This window comes from Cenococcum geophilum, assembly GCF_001692895.1.
Source record: "Cenococcum geophilum 1.58 unplaced genomic scaffold K441scaffold_13, whole genome shotgun sequence".
Classification (NCBI taxonomy): domain Eukaryota; kingdom Fungi; phylum Ascomycota; class Dothideomycetes; order Gloniales; family Gloniaceae; genus Cenococcum; species Cenococcum geophilum.
The window spans coordinates 1,821,184-1,834,254 of NW_027137571.1; the positions used below are offsets into that span (position 1 = coordinate 1,821,184).

At 49.0% G+C, this 13,071-nt stretch overlaps 4 protein-coding genes across 4 annotated transcripts; 3 read left to right on the forward strand and 1 right to left on the reverse strand.

The window, feature by feature from the left end:
- Nucleotides 1-180: 180 nt before the first annotated feature.
- On the reverse strand, nt 181-3,865 carry K441DRAFT_552309 (uncharacterized protein; the record flags this gene model as incomplete). The annotated part of the gene is made up of 7 exons (XM_067643137.1): nt 181-421; nt 475-958; nt 1,011-1,225; nt 1,278-1,403; nt 1,456-3,006; nt 3,055-3,164; nt 3,215-3,865. The coding sequence occupies 7 exons, from the start codon at nt 3,863-3,865 to the stop codon at nt 181-183; spliced, it is 3,378 nt and encodes a 1,125-aa protein (XP_067506000.1).
- A 2,488-nt stretch (nt 3,866-6,353) lies between these two features.
- On the forward strand, nt 6,354-7,133 carry K441DRAFT_48504 (uncharacterized protein). The gene has a single exon (XM_067641922.1). The coding sequence runs from the start codon at nt 6,529-6,531 to the stop codon at nt 6,982-6,984; it is 456 nt and encodes a 151-aa protein (XP_067506001.1). The 5' UTR covers nt 6,354-6,528; the 3' UTR covers nt 6,985-7,133.
- A 286-nt stretch (nt 7,134-7,419) lies between these two features.
- K441DRAFT_607637 (cytochrome P450 monooxygenase-like protein) lies at nt 7,420-9,999 on the forward strand. Its single transcript, XM_067645447.1, has 3 exons — nt 7,420-7,976; nt 8,039-8,634; nt 8,685-9,999. Exons 1-3 carry the CDS (start codon nt 7,756-7,758, stop codon nt 9,794-9,796), a joined length of 1,929 nt encoding a protein of 642 aa, XP_067506002.1. The 5' UTR covers nt 7,420-7,755; the 3' UTR covers nt 9,797-9,999.
- Nucleotides 10,000-10,796: 797 nt separating this feature from the next.
- K441DRAFT_685995 (Nucleotidylyl transferase) lies at nt 10,797-12,674 on the forward strand (the record flags this gene model as incomplete). Its single annotated transcript, XM_067651943.1, has 7 exons — nt 10,797-10,911; nt 10,991-11,010; nt 11,076-11,190; nt 11,239-11,311; nt 11,861-11,862; nt 12,068-12,351; nt 12,420-12,674. The coding sequence occupies 7 exons, from the start codon at nt 10,797-10,799 to the stop codon at nt 12,672-12,674; spliced, it is 864 nt and encodes a 287-aa protein (XP_067506003.1).
- Between the last annotated feature and the right edge of the window lie 397 nt (nt 12,675-13,071).

Here is a 13,071-nt window from a genome sequence, read left to right on the forward strand (position 1 = left end):
GAGGACAAGCTGTTGGCAGTAGCAGTCCTCTCCAACTTGCGAGTCTACCAACTGCCGTTGAAGAAACGAAGGGTAGTTTAGGATACTCTAGGTAATAAGAGCAAGCTAGGGGACTAACCTGCAATCCTGTGTAAAGTGCCGGAGCCTTGGCGAGCGAGGTCAATCGATAAATTCCTAGGCTCATAAAGACAGGGTGTCAAAAGACGCGGATGCGCTCGTTGGCTCCTGCTTCTCGCCGTTGATGACTTTGCGGGTATTCTCCAGTATCTGCGCATCGACTTTCAGTGTAGGAGAGTTTGGAGCTAAGCGCCGAAGGACCTTGATCGTTCGAGCTAGCAGTTTATCCAGTACGCTTTTTTTAATCAGTTGTCGAAGACGAGATTTATATACGGCGGCAAGGACAAGCATATTCCCGAATTGGCTATAAAAGATGCTTGTCAGCGAGTGCATAACATATATAGAACATTAACTTACGCATGTAGAGTACCGAAAATATTGGTCACGATAAACCTTTCGGGAATGTAGGCAGAGCCGATCTCCCATGGAATACCAGGATCCATGCCAACGCGATCAAAAGCAATTGTAGATTGGATAGCGGCGTTAACGCAAATTTTTGAGGCCTCAAACAGTCGCCTTTGGTCTGGACTCATCTCGGCCATGTATGTTGTATCCCCCGACTCGGAGCAGTCGACAGGCGAGCTTTGTTGTGACCCAGATGAGAAGGCTGGAGGCAGCGACATATGGTGGACGGCTAGGTGTAGGAATGGTCTTGCGATAATGTATTTCGCACCGTAGTACTTTGCTCGCATCCGGGCATTGTTGATGTCTGTTGCTGGAGGTTCCTCATCGTTCCAACGAAGCGCCGGTGGAAGGTATTGTCTCCATTCGTTGATTTGCTCCTCAAGGAATTCTGGCTTGTCGGCCGCCCAGCTCCATGTTTCCTGATTTTTGGGCTTCTCTAAATTGAAATGAATAATTAGCATTACTGAATTTTCATGTGCAGCACTAACCGTCATATGACTCACTCTTGCTATACAACGCCTTGTGTGCTCGGTTCAATATCTTGCGAAGCTGGATCTGTGCTGAGTAGTAGATCATATTCATCTCTTCATTAGGGGGGAGGGCCGCAGGCATATCGTTGTATACTCCTGCAGGAAAGCCCACATGCTCCTGATACCTTGAAATACCACTAGGCGGGAGGTTGCTGAGTTCCGCGAGGATATCGCTATCGCCTATTAGCGATGTGCAATAATATACAAAATGATATTTAGGATTACCTCTCAAGCTGCAGGCACGTCCAGAAGACGTACCTGACAAGATTAAGCTTGCCGAGTTTGCCACGTTGGAGCTCTGAATTTCTTTCCGGGTCATCCGTCGTTGGAGGTTTTAAGACATCTTCTCTCCTTTGAATATTATGGTTAGCTTAACTCATACAAACATAAGTATAATAGTTACTTCTTTATTAGTATGCCACAAACCCGGCATGCTGAGTAGATCCAGCTCCAGCTTTCTAGAACTCTTGCATACTGCCCCATGTAAAGTCCAGCGAGCAGAAAAGCCTGCGCGTGAGCTACTTCGTTCCCACCATGTAAATTTCCAAGAATGTCAGTTGCATAGGCGTAGTATGCTAGACCAGGCAAAATATCAATATTCCTTAAGTTCGCGTCTTTCCTCTCAAACATTGCATCTGTAGAATGCTGTCGACCTCTCTGGATGTGATACATTCCGTCACTGAACGGGCTACCTCCTAGCGTCGCATTGGACGATCCAGGAGATCGTTTGACGAATTGTGAAGGATGCTCTAGGGGACTCGGTATCTCTCCAACTGGGCCTGGAAGTACTTTCTTGTGCTCGCATACTTTCCCAAGTGCAAGGACGAGAAGAATAATCGCATTGCCGATCGAACGTTCAGGGAGCCGCTTCATCGATGAACTACTGATGTCCGATGCTGCAGAGAATTCACCAGGTCCATTTGAATGTTTCCTTTTCAGAGGAATACTGCCATGATGCTCGGAGGCCGAGACATGACCGGGTACCGCAGAAGTTCGAGGTGAAGAGTTAGGATTGACATCCGGGCTATACCATAGCATGAACTGCTCGATCATTCTCCCCAAGCGACCTCGATCCAAGAACGGATGGAGAATATCTATGTTCTGCAGATAACTTCTGTACAAACCACGAACAGTCTCAACATCTAGTTTCAAAGAGCCATCAGGATTCAAGCCCCCCGGGTTTCCTTTCGTAAATAGGTCGTGATAAGGCCCTCCAGGGGTAGACGGATCCGATCGTCGCATTTCCGTAGGCGGCGAAGCAGCGGCTAGTCCAGTACCCCATAATCCCTCTCGCGGAGAGGGAGTTTGGTATTCGTCACTATGGCTACTGCCTGCGGGGCTTCCCACAGGCGGAGTGTTCTCGGACTCGGTCCCTTGCCCTCGACCGTATATTCTCAGTAAACCGCGTCTCTCCTCGTTCTCCATGGGGTAGTTCGTATTGACTGCGCCAGTATCGGTGTAGAACGGTTGCATGGAAGGCCAAATCTCGAGCAGCTGGTGAGCAGCCGTTGAGTGATCGCCTGGAAGAGCGATTTCCAATTCCTCTTCTTTCTCGTTACTCTCTTCAGGATGAGGAACATTCCCAGCGCCAGGGATATTATCAGTACGAGGAGCATTCTCGGTACGAGAAATGCTCTCTTGCTTGATGGGGAGTCCAGCTGTGGAATCGTGCCTAATCAGGCTGTGAATCTGAACCGGCATCGCAGCGGCGCTGAGTGGAGTTGCTGACTCTGAAGAGGCTTTGCGAGTATCGGCACTAAGCCTGAAGCCTTCTCCTTCGTGGTGGTCATTCTGAAGCGACGGTGAAGCATACTGAGGGGATACAGCAGAACTGCTGCTGGGTTCACGTTTCGGAAGCCTTCTTTCGAGGTTACCGACACGAGAGATGAGACCGTCAACCTTGTCGGCTACACTTCTAAGACCGTCTAATACCTGCATCATTGTTCGGTCTTGTCTAAACACTGTTAGATTCTGCGCAATGTACGATGAGTGCATCTCTTACTTAGGTGGAGGAACGTCCTTATAGGCGCATTCATACGCGTTGTCTTTGCAGAATTGGCAGGGCCTGTTTTCATCACACTTCTGTTTGCGCTGGCGGCAATTGTTACAAGCCTACGAGTAGATTAGCAAGGCAGTGTTCCAGCTTCATCGCTAGTACCTACTTGTGTGGCCCGAACTTGCTTCCTACGCGGCGCGCCGACAAAACCAGTAGGAGCGGGCCCGTATGGAGCTGAAGGTGGATACGGAGTAACAGGCGCTGGTGTATAGGCTTGGTTTGCGCTCATTGGTGGTGCGCCATACTGTTCGTGGGGGCTTGGGATTGGGTAGCCGTTGGAAACACCACCGTTGTGATGATGCTCGGGGCTGATATACACCGGCTGAGGACCCCCATGATCCATGGGGGGATGGTTCCCGTCGCTGGCAATAGATCGCCTCCGAGGGTCTGAAGGCGCAAGCTGTGAGGGGGTGCCGGGAGGACGGGCGTAGGAGGAGTCCTGAGAATAAGACCTCGGGGGAAGGCTCACGGAAGTGCCATGGCCAGGCCGCTGGTTGAGAGGAGATAGAGCGGGAAGAGCTCGAGAATCAGACAGAGATCGAGAATCAAAAGGCGTCACGGAAGGCGGCGGCGGATACGGCTGCGTGGGAGGTGGTAGGGTGTGCGGAGGGTAGTGGTTTGGAGGAGAGGGTGCGGCCGGCAGGATGGTGTGTCGAACAGTTTGCTGCTGTGGTGGAGGAAGGCCAGAGTATAGAGGGGGGACAGAGCCCAAACGGGGGCGTTTTTGGAGGGATGCGTCCGGATCAACGCCGTCCATCCTTATATCAGAGGGTCCGCTTAGGCCATGCGCCTGAGGTCCAGCTTAAACTTTCCAAACGGCCAGCTTCCCAACACGGGTCTGGATTCTTGGGTGCTAGACGGCTGCACTGCTGGACGGAAGGCTGCCGAGGTAGCGAAAGTAAGTCAGCTTTGAGCGCGGCAATAAGAGGAACCCGTCCGCGTCATCACTACTGGCAATCAAGTGTAAGAGGTTGACAAGCGCAGAGCCGGAAAGGGAGCAAGAAGGCAAACCCTCTCTCGTAGGGCAGAGAAGCCAACCAAGGAGGAGCACGAGGAGACAGCCAGGCGGCGTGAGGTACCAACCGGCAGTGCAACTCTTACCATGGAGCCGGAGAAGCCTACTTGAAACAGGAAAGCTGGCGGTGCAAAGATCGAGATATAAGCGAGCAGCGTGTCAGGAGCTGTATCTCTATCTTGCGGCGAGGTCCAAGAGCCGAGCTAATGGCGTTGATGGCGGGCCCGGTGGCAGAGGCGGGCGTTGGGTGAAAGGGAAGGGTCAGCTTGCCCGAGCGGGAATCAACAAGCACCAGCAAGCAACCAGCAAGCAACCACAAGCAACCAGCAAACAACCAGCAAGCTCTCCGGGGCGTGATGTGGGACGGATCGAGAGCTGGCGGGCAGGAAAAGGCGGGCAAACTGGGCGCTATTCGTGAGTAAGTAGCAGCGTGCGCGAGTAAGGTCGCTTTGGGTCGCTTGTACCGCCATTTCCACGCCCAGCCTGGTCTGCATCCCAGGACCCGATTCTTGGGAGACTTGGGAGACAGTAGCGCAGCCACCGAGTGCGCAGGGAGCAAACCGCGCTCCCTGCGCCAGCCAGCGGTGGTTCTGGGGAGGTGATTCGAAGAGGGGAGCGCAAGAGCGGCAATAGCACGCTTTCGCGCCGTTTGGGCCCGCCCGATTGCTGCTGCTGCGTGGTCGCCATGTCCCTTGTGTCGCCCCGTAACGAAAAAACGAACCGTCCGCGGTCTTAGTCACGACGGTTGAAGTTTGTATTTATCTATCCATTTTATTCTATTCCATTTCATCTGAACATTGCTCCATTAATAGGACTGGCCTGATATGATGACCAAGAATAGAACTTAAACAATAACAATGATATTTAAAAAGATTAGAGAAGATGGGATGTGTGCGTGCTTTTGTTCCTCTGTCATTCTTTGCTTCTGTTCTTCTCTTTCCTCTCTAAAAGACCAGATAAAAAACGTATTAAATAAAAACACCACAATCCTTCCGTTCCGAAATTCCGAATCGAAATTCCGAACATCTGATATCTGATAGATCATTAAATCCTGCTTTTCGTCGATCACGAATAATTCCAATATTCTACGTGACCTAAAATTCATGCCCTTATGACAAACTCATTCCCTTTAATAATAGCAGAACGGCAGGATACCGGTCCTAATTTATTTCATAAGCCGTTGTGTTATGCTGCGGCTACTAGTACATCCAAATGCTCTTTAGCAGCTATCCAGGGTATTCGCATTAAAGTTAGATATGGCCGAGCACGGCGAACGGGAAAGTCCTTTCGTACAACTCCGTATCTAAAGTTTTTATGCAGCGGTGTGACTTTGGTCGCCAGCCTTCACTTCCACCAGACGGGTAAATCACACGTCGCGATCCACACTTTGGCTAGCTTCAACGGCACAGTGGGCAACAGTGGCTACATGAACTCTTGCCCGCTTGACAGCTGCGGCGCTGCGAGGGCCAAAGAGGCGTATTCCTTGCCTCTCCAGACACTGGCGCCGGCGGTCCCTCCAGCGATCTGAGCACGCCAGGGTATGTTACCAGGGGCAGCGTATCGGATAATTAGCATCAACAGAAGCAGGTTGCACGAGATGAGCGGTGTCCAAGCGTCGAGATTGCCATTGCATTATTGTATCGGCAGCCCCACCTCCACCATCGAGCGTCATGGCGACGTCGAGTCGACGAGTCTTCGAGAAGGATTCGCGACGAGCTGGAACCGTTTGGCTGAATGGCTTAAGCCGGTGGTGCTGACAGCTCCCGTAACCTCCGGTCTTCGCTGTGAAGCACCTTATTTGTTCTGGTCATGCCTCTCCGCTGTTTGAGAGGTGTGAAATGCTACGAAATGGTCTGAAATGATTCAGGCCTGCCCCAGGCTAGGATGACAGACTCCGTTCAAACACCCGCTCGACACCCACCCACTAACACCCACTGGCAACCCAGCCCAAGCATGCTCGTTGGGCACAAGCCGCGATATTTTGAGACCTTCGCAAATCGTATATGCTGTTTCCGAGGACAAACCCGGCACATCAAGCAGGGTAACCCCACCTAGTCAGAGCCTCCGACTTTGGAAACTTGCTATCTTTGTCCAAGTACGTTTCGCTGTCGATGCCCGTTTGCAGTGATGCTCCCGCGCCTTGCGCCGAGTCGCAAATTGTTATCAATTGTCCATAATCACCACAGCCGGCCACTCAAGTGCACGGATCTGGGCAGGCCTACCTCCAGCTAACCACTAGCTAACAGAGATAACTGGAAAGCGGAGGCTCAACCTGCTGGAGGCATTTTTTTTATAGTTTTGGTCACTTTGGAAAACTTCCATAAAATCATGCCTAGCACCAATAAACAACAAGAACACCCCCTGCGGCTGTACGAGAAAGCAGAGGGACCACGTGGGCAACGAGGATGATGGTGCTAGATGGTGCCAGCCGTGGGAAGGGTGCTTGCATCAAATTTAAAATCTTCTTCTTCTCCAGAAAAGCCCTCGGGCACAGCCTACTCGCTTGCTTGGCAATAATTTTTACTTTTTTGAATGGGCGAATGGGCGAATGGGGAACTTTTTGCGCGCCGCATTTGTTGGTCAGCTATTGTCAACGTTGCCGAGCCTGGACCGCCTCTTTCTCCAACCTGGGTAATTCGATAACTGTCGACCTTCCTGTTAACCGCTCCCGGCTATGGCCCACGAGTACAAAACGCTCGTACGGGGCTGCTGGTGCAACTGACGACGAGCGTCTGCAAATGAAAATGCGTCGTGCCCGCTACTGGAGGCATGGTGCGTCTAGCCCCGCGTTAAGCCGTGAACAACCGCCCTTAGCGGTGGAGCTGTTGTCAGCAGCACAACGGGTGTGTTGTGGATTTTGACTTTTGTGGCAACCGTTGATCCTTGGTGATCTTTGTGTAACCGGCGCGTACTCCGATCGAAAAATAGCTGAGATGAGATGAGATAAGATGCATCCGGGCTCGATTGTGACGCGTGGAAGATCACAGAGGCAAAGGGTGAAGAGTATTTTAGCTGCAAACAACCTAACACCCCTCGCCCTGGTCGCAGTAGCCCGACAAAAGGCAATTACTGGGGTCTTGCGAGTCAACACTAGGGACGATCGTCGGTGAGGTATATAATTCGTGTAAAATTACCTCAAATGCTCCGTTCGACCTCGTGTAAGGCTGAAGGCTGCACGCTGCACGCATGCTTCTCCCAGGCTTCAAACATTACGCTTAGAGCGGAGAGTGCCGCGGGCGGTGAGCTTATGAAAGCGTCCACCTCCCCGGTCCTGTCGCAAAAGCCTTCGAGCAGTTGACAAATCGACAGGTCAACAATTCGACCAGGTCTTCTTGAAGCAAACAATGTTAAGGAGGCTCATTGAGGCTGATTAGGGCTCTAGATTTCCCGGGGGCAAAACATACCCTAGCCGCTTTTAACGTCACTCTTCGCCTCACGGCGTCCCCGCCTCAACAACAGCCTCACCTTCTCTTCCCATCCTGCTGCGATCGCACTAGTTGACTTTCGCTTGCGCCTTGCCATTAGCTGCTCTAGCCGATCCTTACTTATTCTCACTTCCTGAGGTCCGGACGGGAGAGCCAGTTGGTAGAGCATCCAGCACACCAACCAAAAGCCCCTGGGTCGCCGAGCGCATGGCCTCACCCGCGGTGCTAACAGCAAGCATCCTGACTATCCTTTACTTGCTCCACAACTTCCGATGTCTTGCCCGAAATATAGCCGCCGCGAAAGCTTCTGGCATTCCCTACGTGATCCTCCCTGTGAACACATTTAATATTTGCTGGTTGATATCATATCCGCTTTGGTTGCCTATTTTGCAACGCCTGCCGACTTCATGGACTTCTTCATGGATCCAGTAAGTCGCACATGGCCAGACAGTGAAACTTTTCCGGTTAATCACCGTTTCTTTTGATCTAGGTTCATGCATCCCGAGTGGGCCTATTTGCTCTGCCATAAACCTTTTGAAGATATAGGCTCGGATATCTTTCTCACCGTCTCCCCAGGTAGAATTCAGCTTTGGGTTGCCGATGCCGATGTCATCAATCAGATCACAACCCGCCGGAATGATTTTCCAAAGCCACTCAAGTTGTACAAAAGATTAGATTTGTATGGCAAGAATGTAGTCTCAACTGAAGGATCCACTTGGCGTCAACATCGCAAGATCACGGCCCCGTCATTCTCAGAAAGGAACAATGAGCTCGTGTTCACCGAGTCCCTGCATCATGCCCAGGCGCTGCTCAAGCTCTGGACTGGCGTTAATGGTGACGAGAGCAGAACCGTGTCAGACCCAGCTGCAGACACTATGAGGTTTGCTTTATATGTTATCAGCCGTGCCGGATTTGGGGTTCGAGTGCTTTGGCCGCACGAAGAACGCGAGCAGGACGCTACTGGGCGGAATGGGCTCTTTATGGGATCCAAACCTCCCCCCGGACACAAAATGTCGTATAGGGAAGCCCTTAACTCACTTTTAGAGAACATCGTATGGACCCAGGTTTTCCCAAAATGGTTCCTAGGTAGAGTTCCACTCATGAAATTCTGTATTGACATGGCTAATGAACACAAGCGTATTCGCCCTTTAAATCCCATAAACATCTGTACACTGCTATAAATGAATGGGGCAAATATATGGAAGAGCTATATGAGGCAAAGAAAATGGAAATGCAATCTGACCAGAAATCAGAGGGTTTGGACTTATTTGGCGCACTCATCAAAGGAGCTGGTATGGCGTCCGAAGCGGACCAAAATAACGGGCAGGCAGCCCAGAAACAAACTCTGAGCGATAGCGACATCTTTGGCAACGCATTCGTGTTCATGCTTGCAGGCCACGAAACAACCGCAAATGTCTTACACTTCTCTTTGGTGCTCCTCGCACTTAACTGGAATACTCAAAAACGTCTTCAAGAAGATACCGACAAGACCCTTCAGGGCAAGCCCATCAGTGAGTGGGGCTACGATGAAGACTTCCCCAAACTATTTGCCGGCATGGGAGCAGCTGTCATGAACGAGACTTTACGAATTATACCCGCTATAACCGGCATTCCGAAAACAACAATGAAAGATCGACCTCAGCATATTACTCTACAAGGACGGCAAGTGGTAGTTCCAGGAGATTGCCACATCACCCTTAACGGACCTGCTGTTCACAGGCATCCAAGATACTGGCCTTGCGTTTCAGATGGACAAGGACGAAGTACTAGTAATGATCTTGGTCAATTCAAGCCTGAGCGATGGCTAGTGGATGCGGGTGACAGTAGCTCAGCCTCGAATACAGATCATCCCGTTAGTTTCGATGATGAAGATATGAGAGGCCCTTCTGGGCTTGATACCTCCTCTTCCCTTTTCAAGCCTATCAAGGGATCATACATTCCATTTAGCGATGGGTATCGTTCCTGTCTAGGCCGTCGATTTTCTCAGGTCGAGATTCTTGCCGCTTTGGCTGTCATATTCCGCGATTACAGTGTCGAGCTTGCTGTCGACCAGTTTTCATCCGATGAGCAAATCGATCTGATGCCTAAGGGTGGGCCTGAGAGGCAGAAAGTATGGCAGAAAGCGGCGGATAGAGCGAACTATCTCCTTCGAGAAGCTTTGTCGTCAATTATCACTTTACAGATGCGCGGAAATCAAATTCCACTGCGGCTCGTCAAAAGAGGGAATGAGCGATTTGTTTTTGAGTAAAAGTCCATACACTTCAAAAAAACTCCTCTACTTGCTCTCGCCACAAACCGAGAGGTGGACAATACCCATTTAGTTAAAAGGCTATCAAATAGGTAGCCAGTCTATAGTATTATGTCTGTATAGCAAATTGGCTAGGCTTTCAAATGCAATACAAATGCAAGCTTTGTACTTCAATGATATAAAACAGCCCACTAGGAGAAGATTGGCTGGTGTGGTCATTCTCTGCGTCCTTCCACTCGAGGTTTATCTATCGAACGGACTCGTGTGTAGATTTGATCTATGAAGAAAATGAGACTATAGATACATGGTGTAGGTACAGGCAACAGAAACAGGTGGTGAGTCATAGGCAACTAAAACAGGGTAAGCAAAGCCGATCTTGGTCGACATTATCTCATAAATCAGACCTTCGTGGATCGTTGGTGCACGGACGGACGTTACACTGCTCGTTACTCCGTATCAACCAACGAAGGGTCTGAGAGCATATGGGCGCGATTTTGGGGTAATCAACCACCAGATTTTCAAATCACTGCCAAACCTTACCACCTTTCCATCGTCCAATTACTTTAAAAATAGTATAAGGTATAAGCTCTCTGTTATCTCTTTCTGCTCTATATCATGGCTAAATTATAGCTAAATTATATAAAAAGTTAGATATAGGCGAAGATATATTTTAAGATCTAACTTTTCTTCCATAATGCTATGTCTTGTGCCTTAATAATACTTTTTAAGGCTAGTCTATATATAGAGGATAGTAATTACTTAAAGAATCTAATATATTGAAAAAAATAAAAACTTTTTAATTACCACTAAAGCGACACCCGCAAGCCCTTAGACGCTACGTTGTAGGATTTAAAATATAGGGAGCAGATATGAGCGTATCCTGCATGTTTTGTGACAATCCCAATTGCCCTTCAACTGGCTTCTTGAGATCTGAAAACACCTACAAACAACTACCGCGGGGTGCTCCCAAAACCCCCACCATGGAGTCTGCAAAGCGTTGATGGAGGACAAGCTAGCACTAATAATTCAGAACCTGCAGGAAGTAACTCTCTATAGACTTAGATTAGATAATGGTGGTATTGGCTCAGTGCAGTTAAGATACTCCTGGCAGATATGTCCGTTTACACCTCATTCCGTAAATACAAGTATGACCAACATTGGATTCAAGACACGGCTTCCTCGACAACCTCAAAGCACCTATCGAACTAGTGAGGGTAAGCACAATTCTCCTCGGTATACTTAGGCACAAGTAGACGGGGAAAGCTAACGACCTCACAAGTACCGCGCCGAATACTACCGGTACGTAATCACATCGTTGCTGAAGGCAGTGCGCGTGCCAATTGACCGCCTGGAATTCGTCCTTGGTTCCTCCTACCAAGTCACACCCGAATACAGTGAATTTTCTCATCTAAGTTTTCGAAGCAACCGCTAATAGCTAGCAGCAATGGATCTCTTCAGACTGAGCAGCGTCGTTACGGAACATGATGCAAAGAAGGCCGGCGCGGAGGTGGTCAAGTAGGTGGAGAATGCGACATTGAGCGGGCTCATTTACCCGTCTGGACGAAGAATACCTCAAAGTGGACGCACAATTCGGGGGTGTGGATCAGCGCAAGATCTTCGCACTAGCGAAGGAGGTACTGCCGCGCGTAGGCTTCAGGGAGCGAGCACCAGTGCTTTTATCCATATTCGATATTGTTTAATATTTACTGAATATTGAATATTTACATTCAATATTCAATCTCAATACAATATGTTCAATACTGAAAGTTATTGGATATTGACGATTTTAGAGTTGAGGTGGTAAAAATAAGGTGTAAATACCTTGGTAAATGACTTTGGCCTTTAAGTAATATATATGTATTTTAAATTTATTAGGTAAATATATATAAAGTTAAAATATATAAATATTAAACTTAATTTTACAGAATATTGTATACTAAGTGCTTAAAAGGGTGGCTGCTTAGTAATATTATAGCCGAGGGGAGGCTTATGGCGGCAGCCGAAGGAGAGCCTAATAAGCCACCACCAAATACGCTAAGCCAAAGATCGCGAAGTTGACGATAGTGGTAAGAGCGGAGGTGAGAGCGAAGGTGAGAGCTGTTATATTTTAGAGCTCTACTAAAGCCTGGAGCCGTACGGAGCTTGATTACCATGTCAAGGCTCTATGTATACGCAATCCAGATTCAATATTCAGTAATCTATTCAATAACAAAATTGTCTTCAATATCAACTTCAATACGGTCTCATATTGATGTTGAATACTGATAAAAGCACTGGCGAGCACACTTGATGAACCCGATGATTCCTGGTCTGCAAGGCGGCAAGATATCGATTTGCTAGAAACGGTGGATGCGGTCAGGAAGAAGCTGAGGAAGGCTTATGCACCACCGCTGGAAACTGAAGGCAATGGAACACTGTCGTTCACGGAGTTTGTGCTGCTACCAGCGGGATTTCTAAAGTACGGGGAGCAGAAGTTTGTGGTGGAGAGGAGGGATGCCGAACCACTTGTTTATACGGACATTAAGCAGATGCATGAGGATTACAAGAACGACATCGTATGTTCTATACCTCAGTCTATCCATACACCAAAATGTCATCAGATCAACCGCTAACAGTATGATAGCTCTCGCCTCAACTCCTCAAACCAGCCGTCACCGGGGCCCTGATATCCCTCCTCGAACCTATCCAAGCAGAATTCCAGGCCTCGAAAGAGTGGCAAGAGATCGAGGAGAAAGCCTACCCACCTCCGCCTGTGGAAGAGAAAAAGAAGCAAAGGAAGGACAAGGGCAGCAGATACCCGGGTGGCGCAGCCGCCAAAAATGTCGAAACGCAGCCGGACGGCAGCGTGGAGGGAAAGGACAAAATGAAATTAGTGTAGGTGAGGATGACGGAGCAGCCATGGAGAAACTGAAGCTCGAGAAAGAGTAGAACCTTGCCCTTCCGTTGACAGTGTAGGGGTCTGAGAATTGTTTATGAGTTCATGAAAAGTGCGTGCATTGCATGGAATGAAAGACACGTTTGGAGAACTTTGCAGATAGATTTTGGTGTTATGGTGCTGTCTAAATAGTGCCAGCTGGGCCAATCTACGGATACGGATTTATCCCTTCGCCTGGTAAAATGTGTCCTACGGTTATCGATAAGATCCAGCCAATAGAATCAATACGATCAGGCTCTGTGATCAAATCTACGTAGTTGTAGAAGCTGTCGATTTCAGTATACAATTACTATATACACTCAATCTTTGGAGTTGAGCGGCTCAATATATTGAGTCAGTG